This window comes from Leopardus geoffroyi, chromosome B1, assembly GCF_018350155.1.
Source record: "Leopardus geoffroyi isolate Oge1 chromosome B1, O.geoffroyi_Oge1_pat1.0, whole genome shotgun sequence".
In the NCBI taxonomy this organism is placed as follows: Eukaryota; Metazoa; Chordata; class Mammalia; order Carnivora; family Felidae; genus Leopardus; species Leopardus geoffroyi.
The window spans coordinates 42,780,567-42,805,538 of NC_059327.1; the positions used below are offsets into that span (position 1 = coordinate 42,780,567).

At 33.4% G+C, this 24,972-nt stretch overlaps 1 protein-coding gene across 2 annotated transcripts in view; it reads right to left on the reverse strand.

The window, feature by feature from the left end:
* The window catches only part of ADAM2 (ADAM metallopeptidase domain 2), a 141,993-nt gene that overhangs the window by 98,062 nt on the left and 18,959 nt on the right, over positions 1–24,972 (reverse strand). For both annotated transcript variants that reach the window (XM_045459799.1, XM_045459793.1), the window contains exons 5-8: positions 21,812–21,895; positions 15,735–15,811; positions 15,143–15,311; positions 10,584–10,640 (exon numbers count right to left, since the gene is read on the reverse strand). In XM_045459799.1, coding sequence (XP_045315755.1) covers positions 10,584–10,640; positions 15,143–15,311; positions 15,735–15,811; positions 21,812–21,895 — 387 coding nt within the window. The remainder of the gene's footprint in view (positions 1–10,583; positions 10,641–15,142; positions 15,312–15,734; positions 15,812–21,811; positions 21,896–24,972) is intronic.

Sequence of the window (24,972 nt, forward strand, 5' to 3'; positions counted from 1 at the left end):
AAGACAGTAGTTGTTTAAAAGTGTGTTAAAAATAGGATAGGGCAAAATCACAGATTTTGCAGGATTGAATAAAAGAACAGGATGGTTTGAGATACTCAAAAGTAAAAACTTCAGAATAAAAGTTTTTGTTTGGAGGCAATGGCTCTATCACAAACAATGATCTCTATGTATTCTTACAATGGCATATGAGTAAACAATTATTTCTAAAAAAAGATAATTTTTAAAACATTAAAAACTAGAAATATGCACTTATGTCAAAAAGAGATAATAGAGGAGGAACAAAGAGTTATGAAACAGAAAAAGTCAAAATGGCAAATATACATACAAACATAAAAATAATGACATTAACAATGAAAAAAATCACTTAAAGGGCACAGAATAAAAATGAAAAACTCACTTAAAGGGTGAGACAGAACATCACACCTGCTCGAATGGCTGTTATCAAAAAGACAAGAGATAAGAAATGCTGCTGGCTAGGATATGGTAAAAATGTAATTGTCCATCAATGGATGAATGGATAAAGAACTTGTGAGATGTACACACATACACACACGCACACACACACACACACACACACACACACCCCACACACACACTGGAATATTATTTGGCCATAAAAAGATGAATTTTTTCCATTTGTGACAACATATATGGACCTTAAGGACATTATGCCAAGTGAATTAATAAGTGAATTAAGTCATACAGAGAAAAATAGATACCTAAGATCTCATTTACATGTGGAGTTTAAAAAAAAACAACTCATAGATACTGAGAAAAAACTGGGAGATTTCCAGAAGAGGGGGTGAGGGATGGGCAAAATGAGTGAAGAGTATCAAAAGGCATAAACGTCCATTTATAAAATAGTAAGTTATGGGGATGTAATGTATAGTACGTACAGCTAATAATATCTGCATATCTGAAAGTTCCTAATAAAATAGATCTTAAAAGTTCACATCATAGGAAAAAACGTTTTGGAACCGTATGCTGCAGATGTTAACTAGACCTATGGTGGTGGCCCTTTTACAGTATATACAAATACTGAATCATTATGTTATACACCTATAACTAATACAATGTCATATGTCAATTATACCTGAATTAATTAAAAAAAGATAAAAGAAAAACTAATCAAAAATCTTAAGCAGGAGATTGATACAATTTGATTTATGTTTTTAAAAAGTAAAAAGTTGGCTAAAATGAACAAATCAGGAGACTATAACTGCTGGAGAGGATGTGGAGAAAGGGGAACCCTCTTTCACTGTTGGCGGGAATGCAAACTGGTGCAGCCTCTATGGAAAACAGTGTGGAAGTTCTTCAAAAAATTAAAAATAGATCTACCCTATGACCCAGCAATAGCACTGCTAGGAATTTACCCAAGGGATACAGGAGTGCTGATGCATAGGGGCACTTGTACCCCAATGTTTATAGCAGCACTTTCAGCAATAGCCAAAGCATGAAAAGAGCCTAAATGTCCATCAACTGATGAATGGATAAAGAAATTGTGGTTTATATACACAATGGAGTACTACATGGCAATGAGAAAGAATGAAATATGGCCTTTTGTAGCAACGTGGATGGAACTGGAGAGTGTTATGCTAAGTGAAATAAGTCATACAGAGAAAGACAGATACCACATGTTTTCACTCTTATGTGGATCCTGAGAAACTTAACAGAAGACCATGGGGGAGGGGAAGAAAAAAAAAGTTAGAGAAGGAGGGAGCCAAAGCGTGAGAGACTCTTAAAAACTGAGAACAAACTGAGGGTTGATGGGGGGTGGGGGGAGGGGAAAGTGGGTGATGGATATTGAGGAGGACACCTGTTGCTATGAGCACTGGGTGTTGTATGGAAACCAATTTGACAATAAATTTCATATTTAAAAAAAAAGGTAAAAAGGTCCTAGCCTCATTAGATTTTTGGTATTAACTCCTTTGTTTCTATAAGATGAATTAGGAACTTTCTAAACAGTTTAGAAAGTAGTTCTCAGGTTTTGGTACGTGTCAGAATCACCTGGAAAATGAACAAAGAATATACAAACCGAGGTTTGTTGAAGGACAGCAGGGTGTGTGTCGCTGGTTTTATCACCAAGTTTCCTAAGTGATTCTTATTCATACCAAAGTTTGAAACCACTAGATTAGAATCTAATCATCAGTTACATAAAATTTAGATAAAATGTGGCTGTGAGCTCATAAGCTCCTGATGAAATTTTTTTATAAAATTCTTTTTTTTTTCAACGTTTATTTATTTTTGGGACAGAGAGAAACAGAGCACGAACGGGGGAGGGGCAGAGAGAGAGGGAGACACAGAATCGGAAACAGGCTCCAAGCCCTGAGCCATCAGCCCAGAGCCTGACGTGGGGCTCGAACTCACGGACCGCGAGATCGTTACCTGGCTGAAGTCGGAGGCTTAACCGAGTGCGCCATCCAGGCGCCCCTGAAATTTTTAATCTTAGTCTTTTAATCGTCTTTAGGTTTCTTCTGTGTTAATTGATCTATTTAACAAAATTATAAAACAACCATAGTTATTAATATAAAATCAAAAATTATAAATATTCGTCAATAGATTCCAGCAATATATCAAAGAATAATATGTGATGATGAAGCAGAGTAGTTTTCCAGTAAACTAATGTGCAACATCAATAAAATATGTAAACATTATCCATTACATCAACAAACTGCAGGAGAAAACCTGCATAACAGATGTAATAATAGATGCTGAGAAGCATTTGATAAAATTTGCCAGCAATTCCTATCAAATGCTTCAAAGTAGTATTATTAGTTCTTTGAATGAAATAGTTAATTTAGAAAGGTAGAAATAAATTTTGCATTATAATTAATTTGGGGGATAAAAATAGGAATAAAAATGAGATTGGTCAGGTTAAAGACAGAATATTAAGAGAGGAATTGGGACCAGTAAATACAAACAAATATTTCAAGAAGTGTTATAAATTAAAGAAAAATATTGGTGTGTTAGCTAAAAGAAGAGAAACTGTTAACTGTTTTATTTGTTTTTAATATATAATAACATGTATTTCCTGATGAAAATTGTTAATGTGAGCTTGGTTTTTTATTGTCACATCCTTGAGTGGGTGAGTGGTAATGTACACAGAGTTCTAATGTTAGATTGGAGCACCATTTCGTTCTTACTAACATCAAGGAAAGTAGAGAATATTATTACAAATTCCAAGTTCAATATTTGATAAAATGACAAAAGTTTGTGGACTTTCTCCCCTGATTTGTTCTATTTTGTCTGTGAAATATGAGTCAGCAAAGTAACCAATCAAACGTGGAAAGGCATGATGAAGTTTGGAGATTTATGAAATTAAAGTGACAGCATTCCCTATTGTGTATTCCTTCTAGTTGTAAACAGATTACTTGTTCATTTCAATTTAACCAGGTTTGAGGTTTTTCCAGGGAGACCATTAAAGGGAAAAAATGGCAAGTGAGTTGAGGATGTTTGCAAAGGAGTGACAATAATGCAATAATGGGGAACCATAATATACATGGTTTGTAAGGAAGAGTGGAGTACATTTTGGAGGTTAATGCAGCAGTGATATAATTAATGGATAAAAATCTTGGTGGCATAAAATAAGGAAGACTGGAAATGAGGAAAGAGATTGGTGTACAAAAAAAACGTAGTCTAAGATTGTAATGCTTGAATATTAGAGTATGGAAGAGTGATATTATAGTAGCAGTCAATTATAATGTATAATTATAGAAGCTGATGGCTGAGGCAGGTTGATGAATAGCATTATTGAAGTAGAAAAGTCAAGGAAGTGAAAAAAGAATTGAAATGAACATTTTAGTAAACATTAAAATTATGATTCAAGTGTTATTAGAAAGTGGGCAGTGACCAACGTGCTAAACTTTCAGGCAAAAAGCAGGCAAAATGCAAATTGCTTTACATTATTTCTGTTCCTGTATCATGGCACTTTGGACATTGTTACTCTTTTTGGATGTCTTTAGCAATCATGATATAAGGAAAGGCTTATAAATCACTTACAACTTGAACGTTGTCCATTCTTGCGGTTTTGAAGGACCTTGTCAATGCGACTAGCATTGTAAACAACCCCCCAAAAAATAAAAATAAAAAACTATAGGACTTTTTTCAGACTGACAAGTCACCATGTGCAGCAGAGATTAAACATACCAGCTAAGACACCTGTGGATCAGCCAACCTCATGTATAATTAGTACCTTGCTAAAGACAGATAAGTGATACCAGTATAGCAAGAGAAAATCTTGCTGAGATCAGAATAAATTTTAAAATTGTGAGCTGAATAAATAGTTGGAGTTTTTTTTTTAACTACTAAATTTTTTGGAGTACCTTGTTATGCAACAAAGGCAAACCAATGCAAAAAAAGTGATTTAAGAATATATTAATAACAAGAAATAAAAATAAGAATATATGAAAATATCTAACTTACAGACAGTGAAATAAAATATCTAGCAAATGTGTAAAACCTATAGAAAGAAGAGTTCATAAATTACTGGGGAATTAAAGAAATAATTACATCAGGACTTCTGAGATGGTGAAATGATGAGCTCTGTGGATCCTTTCCATGATAAGCAATGATAAAACAAAATTGTCAAAAAACATTTCAAGATTCTAGTAATTGACCAAGGCCATACAAAAATATTAGAAGAATTTATTAAAGAAAAACTGCTAACCTGATGTTGAAAATAGTGAGAATATGTTGCATCTTACCTGAAGCTGTCCCCATCCCCATCTCAAGTTCTGTTGTGTAGTTATTCTACCATGGTTGGTCAAAACATATAAGTCATCAGAGGAAGATGAGCTGATCTGGAGCAGAGAAAAGGCAAAATGCCCCGGGTGCATGCCCAGATACATTGCCCAAAACAGTAGTAATGTCTGTGGCAAGTGAACATTAAAAGTCATTATTATAGCTAAAATGGGGTGTGCTTCTCCTAGTTTCTGAAAAAGTTCTCAGAAGACTATCTGGAAATCTAACACGGAGGTGGAGGGAATGCAACAGCCAACATATACAACAAATATGCTGCATCATATATTCTTGATAGTCTGAAATATTCCATGCATACACAACTACAAGGTATCATTCAGGCTCAGGAGACACTGAAAGAGATCCAAGATATCCACAACATCATAGATAAACCTAAGACATTACTCACTACCAGAAGAGATATGAGAAAGTCCCATGGAATTTAAAACCTCCCTGACTTAAAAGACTGTCTAAATATTGAATACTATCCCAACCCAGAGATAAATCCAGAATGGAACACTTACTAGCTCAATTGTTGGAGGATAGCCTCTTCCTAATAATTGGCTGCCTGGCCACTAAGATATGCTCACCCAAGATACAAACAAACAAACAAAAACAAACAAACAAATAAAAACCCTAGGAAACCTGACCTAAAAATAAAAACGAGAAAAAATAGTAGGTACAAACATCTATGTGCTGCCTACAAGAGACTAACGTTAGACCTAAAGACATCTACAGATTGAGACCGAGAGAATGGAGAAACAGTTATCATACAAATGGATGTCAAAAGAAATCCAGAGTAGCAATATTTATATCAGACAAAATAGACATTAAAACAAAGACTGTAACAAGAGATAAAGGGAATTGTATAATCATAAAGGGGACAATAAAACTCTAAGTTACAACAATTGTAAATATTTATGCCCCCAACATAAACACCCAAATATATAAAACAATTAATAACAAACATAAAAGTACTCGTTGATAATAATACAATAATAGCATGGGACTTAAAAACCCTACCCATATCAACAGATAGATTATCTGAACCCAAAATCAACAAAGAAACAATAGCTTTGAATGACACACTGGACCAGATGGACTTAATAGATATATTCAGAACATGCCATCCCAAAACAGCATAATACAAAATCTTTTCAGGTGCACATGAAACATCATCCAGAATATATCACATATTCTATTACAAATCAGGCCTCAACAAATACAAAAAGACTGAATCATACTATGTACTTTTTATGACCACATGCTACGAAATGAAGTCAAGCACAAGAAAAAAATTGGAAAAACCACAAACGCATGGAGATTAAAAGACATGCTGATGAACAGGTCAACAAGGAAAATACATGGAAACAAATGATAATGAAAATGCAAGAGTCCAAAACTTTTGGGATGCAGCAAACGTGGTCCTAAGAGGAAAGTATTTACCAATGCAGGCCTACCCTAAGAAGCAAGAAATTTTTCAAATAAACAAACTAACTTTACACCTAAAGGAGCTAGAAAAAGAATAACAAATAAGGCCTAAAGCCAGTAGAAAGAAGAAAATAGTAAAGATTAAAGCAGAAGTAAATTATATAGAAACTGGGAAAAAAAAAACAGAACAATGAAACCAGGAGCTGTTTTTTTAAAAAAATTTATAAAATTAATAGATCTCTAGTGAGACTTATCAAAAAGAGAGAGAGTGACAAACAGACAGACATAGAAAAAGGAACCAAATAAATAAAATAACAAATGAGAGAGGAAAAATAACAACTAACACCACAGAAATACAAACAATTATAACAGAATATTATAAAAAACGATATGTCAACAAATTGGACAACCTGGAAGACATTGATAAATTCCAAGACATATATATTACCAAAATGAAAACAAGAGAAATAGAAGACTTGAACAGAACAATAACCAGCAAAGATACTGAGTCAATATTGAAAAATCTCCCAATAAACAAAAGCCCAGGGCCAAATAGCTTCACAGGCAAATTCTACCAATTTGGATGAGTTAATACCTATTCTCAAACTATTCTAAAAAATACAGGAGGAAGGAAAATTTTCAAACTCATTCTATGAGGCCAGCATTACCCTGATATCAAAACCAGACAAAAACTCCACTAAAAAAGAGAACTAAGGCCAACATCCCTGATGAAAATAGGTGCAATAATTCTCAATAAAATACTAGCAAACTGAATCCAGAAATACATTAAAAAAAACCAATCACCACAATTGTGGGATTTATTCCTGTGTTGCAAGGGTATTTCAATATTTGCAAATCAATTAACGTGATATGCCACATTAATAAAAGAAAGGATAAGAATCATATTATTACTTCAATAGATGTAGAAAAATCATCTGAAGACATCTATTCATGATAAAAACTCTCAACAAAGTAGGCTTGGAGGAAACATACCTCAGCATAATCAAGGCCATTTGCAAAAAACCCACAGCTAATATCTTTTATGAGGAAAAAATGTTCCTATTGTCAGGAACAAGACAGGGATGTCCACTCTCACCACTGTTATTTATCATAGTACTAGAAGACCTTGCCTCAGCAATCAGACAACAAAAAGAAATAAAAACCATCCAAATCAGCAAGGAGGAAGTCAAAATTTAACTATTTGCAAATAACATGATACTCTGTATAGAAAAGTCTAAAAAACTTCATCAAAAAAATTCCTAGAACTGATACATGAATTCAGTAAAGTCCCAGGATACAAAATCAATGTACGGAAATTTGTTGCATTCCTATACACCAATAATTAAGCAGCAGAAAGAGAAAGTAAGGAGTTATTCCCATTTATAATTGCTCCAAATCCAATAAGATACCTAGGAATAAACCTCACCAAAGAAGTGTAAGACCTGTACTCTGAAAACTATAAAATAGTTAATAAAAGAAATTGAAGAGAATATAAAGAAATAGAAAGAGGTTCCATACTCATGGATTGGAAGAACAAATATTGTTAAAATGTCTATAGTATACAAGGCAATCTACAGGTTTAATGTAATCCTTATCAAAATACCAACAGAATTTTTCACAGAAATAGAACAAACAATCCTAAAACCTGTATGGAACCACAAAAGACCTTGCATAGTCAAAGCAATCATGAAAATGGAAAGCAAAGCTGGAGGCATCACAATTCCAGCATCACAATCATAGCTTCAAGTTATGTTATAAAACTGTAGTGATTAAGACAGTGTGGTACTGGCACAAAAACAGACACATAGATCAATAGAACAGAATAGGATGGCCAGAAATAAACTCACAACTTCACAACTTAATCTTCAACAAAGCAGGAAAGAATATCCAATGGGGAAAAAAAGTCTCTTCAACAAATGCTGTTGGGAAAACAGAACAGCAACATGCAAAAGAATGAAACTGGACCACTTTCTTATACCATACACAAAAAATAAATTCAAAATGGATTAAAGATCTAGATGTGAGACCTGAAACCATAAAAATCCTAGAGAAGAATATAGGCAGTAACCTCTTTGACACTGACCACAGCAACTTCTTTCTCAATATGTCTCCTGAGGCTGGGTAAACAAAAGCAAAAATAAACTATGGGACTACATAAAAATGAAAAGCCTCTGCACAGTGAAAGAAACAATCAACAAAACTATAAGGCAAGTTATGGAATGGGAGAAGATATGCAAAAAAAAAGTAGTACCCAAAATCTATAAAGAACTTATAAAACTCAGCACCAAAATAAAAAAAAATGAATAATACAATTTAAAAATGGTCAGAAGAAATGAATAGATATTTTTCAAGAAGACATCCAGATAGCCAACAGACAAATGAAAAGATGCTCAGCATCATTGATCATCAGGAGACACATCAAAACTGCACTGAAATATCATCTTACACCTATCAGAATGACTGAAATCAACAACACAAGAAATAACAGGTGTTGGTGAGGATATGGAAAAAGGAGAACCCTCTTGCACTGTAGGTGGAAATACAAACCAGTGCAGCCACTCTGGAAAAAAGTATGGAGATTCCTCAAAAAGTTAAAAATAAAAAACTGTAGGCAATCCAGCAAATGCACCATGAGGTATTTACCCCAAGAATAAAAATAATAATTCAAAGAGATACATGCATTATCTACAATGGTCAAACTATGGGAACAGCCCAAACGTCCATCAACTGATGAATGACACAATGGAATATCACTCGGCGATAAAAAAGAATGACATGTTGCTATCTGCAATGATATGATGGAGCTCTCATTACGCTAAGGAAAATAAGTCAAAGAAAAACAAATACCACACGATTTCACTCATATGTGTAATTTTTGAAACAAACCAAATGAGCACAGGGATAAAAAAAGAAAGAGAAAGGCCAAACTAGAGAAAAAACTGATGGTTACCAGAGTAGAAGTGGGTAGGGAATGGGTTAAATAGGTGATGTGGATTAAGGAGTGAACTTGTGATGAGCATCGGGTGTTGTATGAAGTGTTGAATCACCCTTGAAGTTAATATTACCCTGTATGTTAACTGGAATTTAAATAGAAACTTTATAAAAAGTAAAATAAAGTATACTGAAACAGCTAAGGGAAAAGAATGAACTGAAGGAAATTTAAAAAAAGGAACATGATATATGAAAAAAATGAGAAAAATAACAAGGATATAGAAATTATTTTAAATTTGAAACAAATTCTGGAGTAGAATAATACAATAAATAAATTGAAAATTCATTAGAAGGGGTCAACAGTAGATTTGAAGAGACATATGAAGGAATCAACAGACTCAAGGGTAGGATAATTGAAATTACTAAGAACCAAAGAGGGGGGTAAAGGGGGACTTATACCACTGTGCAGAATAATATATGAATTGTGGAATCCCTGAAAAAGAATAGAGATTATTTTTGAAGAAACAATGACCAAAAAGTTCCCAAATTTGATAAAATACATGAACCTACAAATCCTGGACTCAAACAACACTAAGAAGCATAAATCCAAAAACAAACCACAAGACACATTATTATCAAAGACATTGTAATCAAACTGTCAAACCTAAAGACAAATATAGAATACTGAAAGCAGCAAGACAGAAGTAATTAATCACATAGAAGGGATGATAAGATTATCAGTCATTTTCTTCATCAGAAACCTCAGAGGTCAGAAGACATTAGGATAATATATTTAAAGTGTCAAATGCAAAATTGTACAGTCACTGTAGTAGAAATTCTGGCATTTTCTTACAAAATGAGGCAAATTCTTACATATGATCTAGAAATAATACTCCTTGGTATTTACCCAAAGTAGTCATAACTTATGTCCACACAAAAACCTGCAAATGGATGTTTTTAGCAGTTTGGTTTACAATTTTGAAAGCTTGGAAGCAACCAAGATATCCTTCAGTATGTGAGTGACTAAATAAACTGTGGTGTATCCAGGCAATAGAATTTTATTCAGTGCTGAAAAGAAATGAGCTATTAAGCCAGGAAAAGGCATGCAGCAAAGTTTAAAACATACACTGTATGTTTCAATTACATGACACTCTGAAAAAGCAAAACTTTGGGGACAGTAAAAAGTTCAGACATTGCCAAGCATTAGGGAAATAGAAAGGATAAATAAAAATTATAAATAAAAATTACTAAGAAATTATTCTAAAGGTAGCAATTATTTTTATTTATATTATTTATATAAAATTAAGAATAAGTTTATAGATATTTTATTTTCAATTTACTGATAGTAGTAATTTAAAATACATTAAAGGAGCGATAAAGCAAAAATTGTCATTTATTGTCATTTGTTAAAAATTTATTCCAACTTTTTTATAAACCTTCATTGCTAAAATAAATGGATGTAAATTAAATGAAAATACACTTACCAAATTTTTTTCAACTACGACATGCATTTCTATATACTGAGAGAACTCTGAGGGTGGCTGAAAAAAATCCACAAACTTTACATCAAAATTGAAGAATTACTTAAATATTTTAATATTTATCACTACTTCATGAATTCGATGTCACCAAATCTGATTTATATATTAAAAATAGAACCAGATAATGTAAGCAAAACTTGGCATCACTGAATCATTTTCAGAAATCTTGCCTTTGTTATATCTTTTCTACCTGATCAAATATTTATTTAAAAAAAATTTTTTAATCCTTATTTATTTTTGAAAAAGAGACAGAGTGCGAGCAGGGGAGGAGCAGAGAGGGAGGGAGACACAGAATCCAAAGCAGGCTCCAGGCCCTCAACTATCAGCACAAAGCCCAACGCGGGGCTCGAACTCACAAACCATGAGATCATAACCTGAGATGAAGTCGGACGCTCAACCGACTGAGCCACCCAGGCACCCCTACCTGATCAAATATTTAATTCACTCAAGGAAAACTTTCCTCTAATTCCATTGTCCATATTCTCATTGGTACTTGTCTATTCATCTTATTTTCTCTGTTTCTATTTCTCAATTGACTTCCCAATACAAGATGTATGTGTTTAATTAGATTAAAATCCTATTATACAGTAGAATGTGGTACTATGTTTTTTTTTTTCTATATCCCTAAAAGGTGAGGACACATCTCTGTTTAGAGGAGTGGGATTTCATTTAAAGGATAAAGTTAACTTTTGTATAATTTACCTCAGAAAAATGCTAGCCAACAGAGAATCAAAATAACTAATACTCTTAAATTGGATCATAGAAATCTCAAGATGTATATTCTGGGTATGATGTGATCCACGTAGATCATAGTAATTAAATTAGGCATAAATGTGAAGCCTAATGGTGTTTGAAGTCTGGCTTATTTTTATGCGACTCAGATTGTTTCCCAAACATGGGGATACAATAATAATTGTTATAATTACTACCAATAAAATGTTACTTATTTTCATCAGTTTTTATGAAGGAGAAATGCACTGGGGAAAACATGTAAGACAGACATTGCAAGCACTTTAAGACTACAGTGTGGATAACTCAAAATATTTTGTTACTAAAATAGCATATCATCTACAGGCACAGGAAAATATTTAGAAGTAGAAAAGGAGGACCAAATTTCAGAAATTGAGGAAAATGTTATCATGCTCATTTTAGTGTGTGCTTTTTCTTCTTTACACTGATATTTAATCCCTTGAAAGTTCAAAACCATTTCGTTTTCATTAAAATGCTTTCCTTAATGTATAAAAAAGAGAATTAAAGAGGAACAACAAATCTGGTATTTAGTGGAGATCAGAAAAGTGACAGTTATATGAATTTAAAGGGAAAAAAAAGTTGAGAAAGGTCAGAAAGACACATTTAGAGATGATTGACTACTCACTTTAAATTCCCCCTCACCTTAAAATTCTCTTTCTTGGCCCAAGTCTTGGAGATTTAACGGTTTCATTTTAAAAATGCAAGTGAAATCCCCTTATTGTCTAACTGGTTTCTTACTATTACTTCCAAAATTAAGCATCAAATATTGCAAAGAAGTTTTGCTTATAGAACTGTATCATTTTATTAAAGTCCCTAAACAAGAAATGACACTACCTTACCTGAGGATAAAAGTAAACATTTAAATTATTTGAGAGAAATAATACATTAATGGATTGAGTGATTAAAATCTATTTGTTTTAAGGAAAATAAGTGTTGGCTAACATTCACTGAAATAATCCTTGATCACTGTCTTCTTTGAGATTGAGATTGGTAATATTTAGTTAACAAAAATTTATTTACTCATTTATGGAACAATAAGCTTTCATGCAGAAAAAAATACATAGTCCGTTCTGGCCAAATAAAAGTTCAATACAAAGTTGCATAAATTAATGCCAAGAATTGTTATGTGTTGGAAAAGTTGATAACTTGATAGCTTTGAAAGCAGATAACTTGATTTCAAAAGACCTCTAAAGTTATTTTATTTGATAAGAGAAAGTAGCCATATACAGAGACAAATTTCTCAGTTATGTGTTACATAAAGATGATTCCAACTGCAGGAAAGTTTGCTTTGGTCAAGTAAATACTAAAGAATTGGATCTAAGCAAGAAAATCACATAACACCTCCAGATGATCCAATTCCAATGTAGATGGATTAAAGGTTTAAGTTTAAAAGATATCAAAGGTCATTGGTATGAATATTCAGGGAGGGAGAAGGGACATGAAGATAAAATTTGAGAGATAGATACAAACTTACAAACTTACTTAGATATATAGATGATAGATATACATAAATAAGTAGATAGATAATGTGTGTTTGTGTATTTTAACTTGAGCGATCATTAAGTCCAATATGGGATAACTCAGGAAGAAATTTAGAAAGAAAGTGGGAGATCTGTAAATTACAGCAGACAAATCCATGGAAAGGTATATGACAAATAAAAATCTGAAACCTAACACAGGAAATATAGGTACCTAGAATGTGAGTATATCTATAAGGAAAAGTCAGAAAACATGGGATAGAATGAAAAACAGGAGAGTTTTATCAGAGAGTAAAGTGAGTCATAAATTACAGGGATTTTTTATTGTATTTCACCATTAATATCATACTTAATGGCAATAGACTGAATCCTTTCCTCCTAAGATTGGAACAAGACAAGGATATCTTTTCTCACCTATTCAACATTATACTTGAGGTGTTAACTAGGGCAGTTAGGCAATGAAAAATAAATGAAAGGTATCCTAATTGCAAAGGAAGAACATAAACTGTCTTTATTGAAGATAACATAACCTTATACATAGAAAACTACAAAAAGCTCAATAAGATAAGAAACCAATAAGCAATTTAAACAAGTTTGCAGGATACAAAATCAGTATATATAAATCAACAATTTCCAAACACTAATAGCTAGAAACATAACTTTGAAATAAAAATTAAAATTTCAATAATATTTAAATAAAAAATATAAAAATAAACTTAACAAAAATAGTTTTGATGACAACTTAGAAACTGAATTATACAAAACATTGCAAAAAGAAATTAAAAAACAAAAAGCTATTCAGTGTTCACAGATAGAGTCAGTATTATTAAATGGCAATATTTCCCAGGGCAATCTACAAAATCAGCATAACACCATCTGGTTCTTTAAGGGAATTGAAAATAAAATTTAAAATGTATTTGGAAATGAATACTACCCTGAATAGCCGAAACAATCTCATAAAAGAACACCTCTGAAGAGTGTACACTTACTAATTCCAAAACATACTTCAAAGATATAGTGGTTAAACAAATAAAAGTGAGGTTCTAGCATAAGAATAGACATAAAGATAAAACGTAATTGCAATGCAGAAATAGTCCCAAACATTTATGGTCAACTGATCTTTGGCAAGGTGGTGGGTGGGGGGGGGAGGAAAGCCATGAAAATTCAGTGGACCAAAGATTAGTTTTTTTAAAGAAAAAGAATGGGAAAAACTAGATTTCAAATAAAAAATGATGAATTTAGACCACTACCTCACTCCAGACAAAAATTAAATTATATTGGATTATAAATTAAAATGCAAGAAATTAATAAATGTTTTAGAAGAAATATAGTAATGAATTTTCTAACTCTGGTATGATGGTTAATTTTATCTGTCAACTTGATTGGGCCACAATACACTGATTTGTAGTTAAACATTATTCTGGATGTTTCTGTGAATGTGATTTCAGATGAGATAAACATTCATAATGGTGGACTTTGAGTAAAACAGATTATGCTCCATAATGGGTAGACCTGATCCAATCACACACACATAAACATATATAGGCATCTTGTTGGTTATGTTTGTCTGAAGAAATATATGCCCTGAAAGAGACCCTTAACTACTGTATTTGCAGAGCTGAGAGTATTGAAAACCAAACTCATAATCTCATTTATATGAATGGATGAATTATAACACAAATTGAATGTTCAATCTTACAGGTGTCTACTGTTAAAGTGTGCACATTAATTGGGAAGCAATGAGATTCTGAAAATTGGAAAAAAGACATATAGCAAGATTCTGACAAAGCTAGGAGTCACTGATCCCTTAAATCCTGATGAGTCTTCTTTGCCAGTAGAAGCAGCCTCTCTATCCCTGCATAGGAAGATTAACCTTGTCTTTCTTGAGGAAAATGTAATTGCTTCTCCTGAGGCCATTGCCTTAAAAGATGCTGGTGATTCTCCTCAGGACTCTAGGTATATATCTTTAATATTTATGTGAATTTCATTATATGTTAATTATATCAACATTTTGACATAATAAATATGGAGAAAGGAGTGCATCTGCAGACAATAAAGGTCCAGATCCCAAGAAAAATTGCTACTAACAGTGGAAAATGCCTGTTTGGAGTTCTAGAGAATTGAATGACTAGTTTTGAGGCTTACAATATAAGTCATGAAGTTTCTGGTACATCTACCTATAATGTATATTAATGTAAATAATTTGTGCATTAGAAAAATATAGTTTATATTGTTGCATAGCAATAATCATAGTTTACTCAATTAATCACCTACCTCTATACTTTGTATTTTATAGGGCATTTCTCTTGGTTCAATACCCTTCTCAGCATATAAAGAAACACCTTTATGCTTATGTTTTACTTCATAAATCACATGTTCGAAACCTATTGAAGGCTCCAAGGGCTCAATCCCATAACTCACATTTTCAAACTGTAGTAAGCCCCTACAAATTCCAAAAATAAGTAAATAAATAAAATAATGCACTTTTAAAGTCAATAAAATAAATAAATAACAAAATTATACTGGAACAGTTTTTTTTAACAGTATGTAGATTATTTTGAGTCTTGGTCTTAGATGGTAAAGTAGAAAAAAGTTACTGAATATCCACAAACTTACTGAATGGCACAGAATAGTAACATTATTGATATTCATCTAGCAATTAATATTTAATAGTCTATAAATATCTCAAAAATCTTAATTCAGGATTGGGTAGGAGATATTATAAGAATTTCCATACTGTGCTTTTCCACTGACAATTTCCCACAATAAGTCATGCCTCATTTTAGAACCCCTGAATATAATTTTAAAAATTTAAAAACTTTAAGGCAATATTATACTTTGTAATTATCAAATTATATAACACAACCTGAGTCCAGTACATGTGCTAATGGTCACCATAGAATTTGGATAACCTTCAATAAACCCTCGGTAGTAGCAAAAATTCTGAAAAATAAAGATAAAATACGTAGACCTCTATTAGAATAATTCACGTTAAAGGAACTATTTTCAAATATTTAAAACATATGTGTTTATTTGTGTGTATGTGTCAAATATTGTTTCCAAAACAGATTTATAAGATTATTAAATAAGCATTTGGCTCAACTGAACAAAAAGTTCCCAAGTTCAAAGAGAATTAAGTACACTTCCGTATATTTCCTGTTATAAATTAAACCTAACATTTGTAGTCATTAGGATCAAAGTAAAATAATCAAAAATTTATTTTTTCACCCTCTTGACTTAAGTTTGCAAGATAGAGGTAAAAAAAATAAATCCAAAAGAGAATTTTTTTCTTTTCAAAATTACTTGAGTGTAATGGCAGAACAGCTTGCATTAACTCTGTCACTAATAGGGGCGCCTGGGTGGCTCGGTCAGTTAAGCGTCGGACTTTGGCTCAGGTCATGACCTCACACTCTGTGAGTTCGAGCCCCTTGTGGGGCTCTGTGCTGACAACTCAGAGCCTGGAGCCTGTTTCAGATTCTGTGTCTCCCTCTCTCTCTGCCCCTCCCCTGTTCACGCTCTGTCTCTCTCTGTCTCAAAAATAAATAAACGTTAAAAAAATTTAAAAAAAGAAAAAAAACCTCTCTCACTAATAAATATAAACTTCGGAAAAATAATGCTTTAACTACATCTACAAAGGCAGGCAGGTAAAGGTGGGAGCAGGGAATCCACACTAGAAAGAAGAAAACTGCATTTTCTGATATTTGCACTTGTGTGTGTTTTCACCTGAGAGCACTCCCCAACACAGGGCAGTGTAAAGTAGCTAATATTCCAACAGCAACAACAACAACAACAAATTACTGACCAGAGTTTGACAGTTTCTAAAAACTGGGATGTGATATATTCAGGGAAGGAGGAGGCAGAGTGAGGTCTTAAAACAGGGTGCTATTAACCAACTTCAGTGTAGGTTATTTACTTACATCTAAATTGATATATGAAAGAAATCTCAAGTAGTTTAGCAGAAACTAAGACCAAAAAAACTGGAAGAACTAAGGAGAGATTTTTGGCTGTCTCCAAACACAAGAGAGTAGAGGTTGGAAACTCACTCCAGTCAATTGTCTGAGAGAGAGAGAATTAAGAAAGTCACAAGCTCCACAATGTATCATTGAATATAGCCAAGGTATGATTTTAAAATATTGTGTACGTAAATAAAAGAAAAATGTGCCCCTCAGTTATGAGAAAATTCCAAAAGAGAACTGACCCTGAAACAACCAAGGATTTTGCAATTATTTTTAAAATAAAGGAATTACAACAGATATTAAAAATGTGATCAATGGGGCGCCTGGGTGGCGCAGTCGGTTAAGCGTCCGACTTCAGCCAGGTCACGATCTCGCGGTCCGTGAGTTCGAGCCCCGCGTCGGGCTCTGGGCTGATGGCTCAGAGCCTGGAGCCTGTTTCCGATTCTGTGTCTCCCTCTCTCTCTGCCCCTCCCCCGTTCATGCTCTGTCTCTCTCTGTCCCCCCAAAAAAAAATAAACGTTGAAAAAAAAATTAAAAAAAAAATGTGATCAAGAATATAAAGGAAAATTTGGACACAATAAGGAGATTCAGCAGAGAAATACAGGTTATAAAAATGCCAGGTCTAAATTTTAGAACAAAAAATATATTTAAAATGAAATATACTGGGTAGAACTTAATGCACATTGGAGAGGCAAGAGAAAAGGTTTAAAAAATACTTAGAATATGGACCTGTAGAAGTGATCAAATCTGAGAGAAAGCTGAGAAAAAAAAGCTTTAAAAATTAAATATAGTTGCAGCAACAGTGGGACAATGTATCTAACATATGTTTAATTGGAGTCCCAGAGAAATGAGAAGAAACAATAGGTACAAAAACAGTTGAAAAGATAATGATTAAAGATTCCCTAAATTTAGTGAAAAACTGCAATTATAGACAAAGAAACTAAATATACAAATGGACAAAGGCTAGATCATATATAAAAATAGAAATGTGTCACACAACCCTCTGTAATCTGTCCAGGAAATAAACCCCCAGGCTGGCAAGAAATAGCCCAGAAAGCCAGCCTGCTGCAAGTCAGACTTTGTGGGAAGGCACCTTGCTATCTCCAGTAATAATCCAGGAAGCTAGGAAGCTAAACAATAACTTATGTAACAGTCACCCCCAAATGACCAGGACTTGATTAAAAACTGTCAGCTTACCTAATTTTTGTCTCTCCTTCCAATTTAGGACCAACCAGAGAGAGTCAAATATGCACTCCTAAACATAAAACATAAAATGTTTCAACACTACTAGTTAGTTCACCGACAGCTTTCTCATGCCAACAATAAGGGCATACGTGAGCTTCCCCTTTCTTCCACCATGTAAACCTTTCCCACTTTCCTGCCTGCCTTTGAGCGTCTGCCAAAACTCAAGTGATGGTAGCTGTATACCAAAGTACGACTACTTGGAATAAGTAGTCTTTGCTTGTTCTCATTTGTTTGATTTTTGTTTATTTCCACAAGATCTAAGGAACTCATTACAGTGAAATAAAACAAGCCATAGGAACTACTTGTGAAAGTGACCAGATAGTGGAATAAACAGAAAAACTTCAAAGTAGACATCATAATTATGTTCAAAGAATTTTTGAAGGAAACCATGGTTTAAAAAATAGAAGTATGAAAAGCACCTGGATGGCTCACTCAGGTAAGCATCTGACTTTGGCTCAGGTCATGATGTCACAGTTCATGAGTTCAAGCCCTAAATCAGGCTGGTTGCTGTCAGGGCAGATCCCATTTCAGAACTCGCTTCAGATCCTCAGTCCCTCTCTCTGCCCCTCCCCTGCTTGTGTTCTCTCAAAAATAAAAAGCATTTTAAAAATAAAAAATGTAAATATAAAAAAATAGAAGTATTATGACAATATCATATCAAATAGAGACTATCAATAAAAGGTAGAGATTGCCAAGGTAAGAATGGTAAAAACAAGACACAACTATAATATATCGACAGGTACCATGCTTTAAATGCAAAGGTACAAACAGATGGGGAATAAAAGAATGAAAAAAAGATGTATCATGCAAATAGCAACTAAAAGCAAATCTCAGTGACTATACTAATATCATACAGAATAGGCTTTAAAACAAAAAATTGTTACTGGAAATAAAGAACAACATTTTATAATAATAAAAGGTTCAATTCAACAGGAAGATATAACACTCGTAAGCATACTTGCATGAAATAACAGAACACCAAAATGCACAAAGCAAAAATAGGTAAAAATGAAGGGAGAAATAGACAATTCAACAATTGTAGTTGGATATTTCTTTTCTTTTTCTATCCCACTTCCAACAATGGATAGAACAACTAGGCAGATCAACAAGGAAATACAAAGCTTGAAAACACCATAAACCAACTAAACCTAGCAGACATTTGTAAAACTCTCCACTAAACAACAACATAATACACATTCTTCTGATGTACACATGGAACATTTTCTAGGCTAGACCATATGCTAGGCCATAAAAAAAGTCTCAATTAACTTAAAAGTTTACAAAAAATAAAAGTATGCTTTTTGGTAACAATAGCATGAAATTAGAAATCATTTGCCAAAAATTTGGGACAACTAACAAATATGTGGAAATTAAATATCACATTCTTAAATAACTTATATGGGTCATAAAAGGAATAAACATGAACCCAGAGAATACTTTAAAATAAATTAAAATGAAGACACGCCATAATAAAAAGTAGCTAAATAAGTGATAAATTTATATCTATAAATGCATATATTAAGAAAGAAGAAGGATCTCAAATTAATATCCTAACCATACACCTAGGACAATGGGGTTGGGGGCAGGTGGGAAGAAACTAAACCTAAATTGAACAGAAGAAAGGAAATAACAAAGATTAGAGTGAAATAAAATAAATAAGAATAGATAAAAAATAAAATATATCAATCAAACCAAAAGGAGACTCTTTAAAAAGATAAACAAAATTGACAAACCTGCATAGCAGCCTTGTTTTTGATACAGAAACATTTCGCAGCAAAGTGCAACAATGGATTTATGTACTTGGATTTAACATATACTTTACTGTATAGCTCTATCAGTTGAAAGCAGTTAGTCTAGTTGGAAGGTACACATTTATGCTTTCCATCTGAGTAACTTTAACTCTAAACCGTTGGCAGGAAATTGGTCTACCAAGGGACATAATAATAGTTCCACTAATTTGGAAGATGAAACTTCCAAATGGATACGTTGAAATTCTTATGCCACTAAACATAGGCTCATCTAGTGGCTGGAGTGACTGATTCTGAATACCAAAAGAAAATTGGTTGCTTTTACCCATGAAAGCAAGAAGGGCTATGTCTTGAACCTAGCTGATTATTATAGCAACCAAAAGAGAGTATAATTAAAGATGCAGATCCTTTCGGAATAAATATTTGTTCTTTTCAGTTTGTAAATATCCTTAGCAAGCTAAGGTTCTGGGTGAAAGCAATGGGAACAGGGAATAGGTAGTAGGGGGGAAAAAAGCTATAGATAGCAATCACGACTTACTAATGAAGACAATAGTGATTTTTGCATACTTTCTCTTTGCTTCCTATATGTATGCATATGTGTTTATTTGTGTATGCTAACCACTTTCTTTTTCTTTTTCCTTCTTCCTATTAGTTTACCTACAAGTTGTTGGAAGTTAACTTTATAATTTAATCTCTAGTTAACGTAGTATTCATTGGGACTGTAACTGAATTTGAGGAGAAATTAATATAGCTAGCAATGGACATGATGGCTCTTGTGATTATGTGTCTCCTCAATTGGGGGCAAAGGTGAGAATTTCTTCATTTGTAAAAAGGGTGGTTGAATCTTGTTAAGTAGAAACACAGGGTAATTTTATTTTACCAGAGTTTAAATGTGTGCAAATGAAAGCTGAACAATCAAAGTTGTAGACTTAGTCCATTATTGATGCATTGGCACCCAGCTTCTAATAAATCTTTTACCTGCTTTGCGCAAATGAATCTAGGCCCATAAATTATTCCTTTGCCAAATGGTACTAAAGTTTTGCCAGTAGAAGGTGCTGGAGAGCCTGAGAAGAGAGCTTTGTTTCCCAATTCCAGGGGGCTAGTTTGGAAGGCTCCTGAACAGTGTGCAGCTAATTGCACCACCAGGGTCCTTCAGTGCCTGATGATTCTTCAGTCCACAGATCTTTTAGTGCGTGGTGGTCACTAGCACCCATCAGCCAGTAGTTTCCTCCTATAATTCAGGTCCCTCTCCTTTCATAGCAGAGTGGCTTTCTGAGATACCTCTTTGTGAACAGCTTTCCTGACTAAGCAGATTTTCAGAAAGTTCCAAAGAGAAATTTTACAGCAATACCTGTTGGTACAGCACCATAGTGACTTCCTGCTATCTATCAGACATCCATTTCTGCACCCCTTCTAACAAGGTTGGGATCTCAACCCTGGATGATGAGACTGTCTTCTTCATCCCAGTACTAGATCTGCTGGATGCTTCTTTTATCTGGTATTCCTGGTTTTTAGAGATCTCTTTACTTCTTATTTTTTATTCTAGTCCCCATTACAGTTGGTAATTCTTTATGTTAAACTTTCCTTGTTCACATTACTATATGGTTTATTTACATTAATTAAACATAAACTAAAACAGTGTCATGCCTTATTTTTTAAAAAAATATTTCATTGGTGTCTCACCTTAATGGATTACTTTGTGTTTTTTATTGTAGACCCATGTACAGTTTCATCTGTACAAATCATACTTTATAAGATCAAGATAAAATACCTGTATCTTTCCACGTGCTTTCGTCTACTTCCTTCCAAAAGTGGTTTATATGATTCAGATTGATAACATTTCTAATTCTTTGGAATAAGCAGTAAATTATATTGACCTTATAAATAGGTTAATTGGAAAAGTTGTAAATCAATAAATAAAAAATCATTTTTAACTCAGCATAGAATAAAATTTTCATTTTAGGAATCAAAATGCTCATTTTTATTATTCTTACTGTTCGATTTCCTTCTTCAGTTTTTCCTGTTTTATCATTGTCATTTCTTGCACTGCTTTCTTCCATTTCAATGTTCTCTTTGCACTAAAAAGAATGTATACACTGTTGCTATTGTGTGTCATCTACAAATGTTGACTAAATCAATTTTATGGCCAGTTCCACTCAAGTTTCCAACATATTTCCTGAGTTTTCTGCTTCATCTATCACTTATTGAGAGAAGAATGCTTAAATAAATTATTTTAGCAATTTATCTATTTGTCCTTTCACTTGTCAATTTCTACCTCATGTAATTTGAGTTCTGTTGTTATGTGCATACACATTTTGAATTGTTATGCTCTCCTAGTGACTTTACTTTTAATCATAATGAATATCTATTTGTTGTAGAGAGATTGTAAAGTCCACGACAATGATGAATGGCTTACACTTGTAAGTTCTAGACACTGGGAACAAATTCTTTCTATGTCTAATGGGATGATTTGTTCTTTTGTAGATAAGTCTGTATTTACCAAGATAATATTTACCAAGGCAATATACCAAGATAGTATGACTTTTAGGAATGAAAATCATTTGTAGACTTCATTAAAAACAAATTTGCTGGGGCTCTTGGGTGGCTCATTTGGTTAAGCTTCCAACTCTTGGGTTCAGTTCAGGTCATGATCTCAGTTTCATGAGTTTGAGTCCCACATCCAGGCTCTGTGCTGACAGCTCAGAGCCTGCTTGGGATTCTCCCTCTCTCCCTCGCTCTGTGCCCTGCCCCCACTCACGCTGTCTCTGTCTCTCTCAAAATAAATCAATAAACTTAAAAAAAATTGCCTGCTTTTAACCTAATTTTATAAACTTTCCCGATTTTTCTTCCACTGGAAATAGGCCTGCGGCTTTGGCAAATGTAAGTTTTCTACATGGAACCATATATTCATTGTATTTGAAGCCAACATTAACAACTTATTACATGCAGGTTATCAATAAAATATTCTTTGATTTACTTTTTAAATTACACATTTATCTCTCATGGTTACTCCTAGGAAGTAGGAAGTAGAGTTAGGTGTCAGGTATATATATATATGTATATATATATATATACATATATATATATATATATATATATATATGATATATATTTGACAGCATGGAGATTTATGTATTTCTATACTTTACTCCATAGATGACTCACATATATTTGCCTAATGTATTAAGCAAAATATAAAGCAACTCACCATATGTATTATTTCTTCTGTTAAAAGCTAGTCTAAATAAAAATGCTTTAATTTCAAAGTACTGGTTGATTCACTACACAGAAGTCAGGAAAACGGAAAAAATCAATAGGAATTGGTAGGGCAGTGCAAAGGAAAAAATAAAACAGCATTTGAGACATGGGTAATCCCTGCAATTCTATACATACTTATCAAATCTTTTTATGAATTATAAATTCATTGTAGACATTATAATTATAGAATATAGACATTAAATGAAGTTCCAAGTGTTCCAAGTACATCAAAATTTAATATATTCTTAAATGTACATGAAATTCCATATGTATTTATTTGGTCCTTGAACATTAAACATTAGACAAGTCTTTGGATTCTCCTTCTCTTCCAAGATTTACCTTTCCTGATTCAACTCATGTTTTTCATTTTAAGTATTTCACGATATATTGCTACATGTACATAAGCACATACATATGCATCATCATGAAATAATAGCTTAAAAACATCACAAACATTTTTGGTTTGGTTAACCATCTGTGTAATAGAGCTAACTTGAGACACATTGTAAGAAGAAAGTTAGGGGTCCCCAGAAAGAAAGATGAGACGTAGTTTTTGAGACACAACAGAAGTCATTTTAGGCCCCAGCTATTTTCTGTGATCAATGCTTTACCAGCTCTATTTGCCCAAGCACACTTCTCCTAGATCTTCTTAGGAGGTATCAGAATCACAAACAATGCAAAAACCTCAGTAGTTCAGGGTTTTAAGGGAACAAAGAAAATGAAAAAAACTAACAGTCTCTATCAGGTCAGGAAACAGCCTAATCATATCAGAGACATGAATCTGTGGTAAAACTGGAGAAAACATTAAAATCCTAGAGGACATAACAGGTAACAACCTCTTTGACTTCAGCCCCACCAACTTCCTACTAGACATGTGCCTGGAGGTAACGGAAACAAAAGTAAAAATGAACTATTGGTGTCCAATTTTCCCAACACCTTTTGCTGAAGATGCTATCTTTATTCCATTGCATATTCTTTCCAGCTTTGTCAAAGATTAGCTGGCCACACGTTTGTGAGTCTATTTCTGGGTTCTCCAGTCTATTCTATTGATCTAATGCCTGTTTTTATGCCAGTACCATACTGTCTTGATGATTACACCTTTGTAATACACCTTGAAGTCCGGGATTGTGATGCCTCCAGTTTCGATTTTCTTTTTCAGGATTGCTTTGGCTATTTGGGGTCGTTTCTGGTTCCATACTAATTTTAGGATTCTTTGTTCTAGCTCTGTGAAGAATGCTGGTGTTATTTTGAGAGGGATTCCATAAATATGTAGATTGCTTTGGGTAGTATTGGCATTTTAACTATATTTATTCCTCCAATCCATGAGCATGGAATAGTTTTTCATTTTTTGTGTGTGTCTTCTTCATTTCTTTCATAAGGTTTCTACAGTGTTCAGTGGATAGATTTTTTTCACCTCTTTGGTTAGGTTTATGCCTAGGTATTTTAAGGTTTTTAGTGCAATTGTAAATGGGATGGATTCCTTGATTTCTCTTTCTGTTCTTTCATTATTGGTATATAGAAATGCAACCAATTTCTGTGCATTGATTTTATATCCTGCTACTTTGATGAATTCCTGGATCAGTTGTAGCAGGTTTTTGGTGGAATCTTTTGGGTTTTCTATATACAGTATCATGTTGTCTGCAAAGAGTTAAAGTTTGACTTCCTCCTTGCCGATTTGGATGATTTTATTCCTTTATGTTGTCTGATTGCTGAGGCTAGGATTTCCAATACTATGTTGAATAACGGTGGCAAGAATGTACATCCCTGTATTTTCCTGACCTTAGGAGGAAAGCTCCCAGTTTTTCCCCATTGAGGATGATATTAGTGGTGGGTCTCTTGTATATGGCTTTTATGATCTTGAGGTACTACCCTTCTATCCCTACTTTCTTGAGGGGTT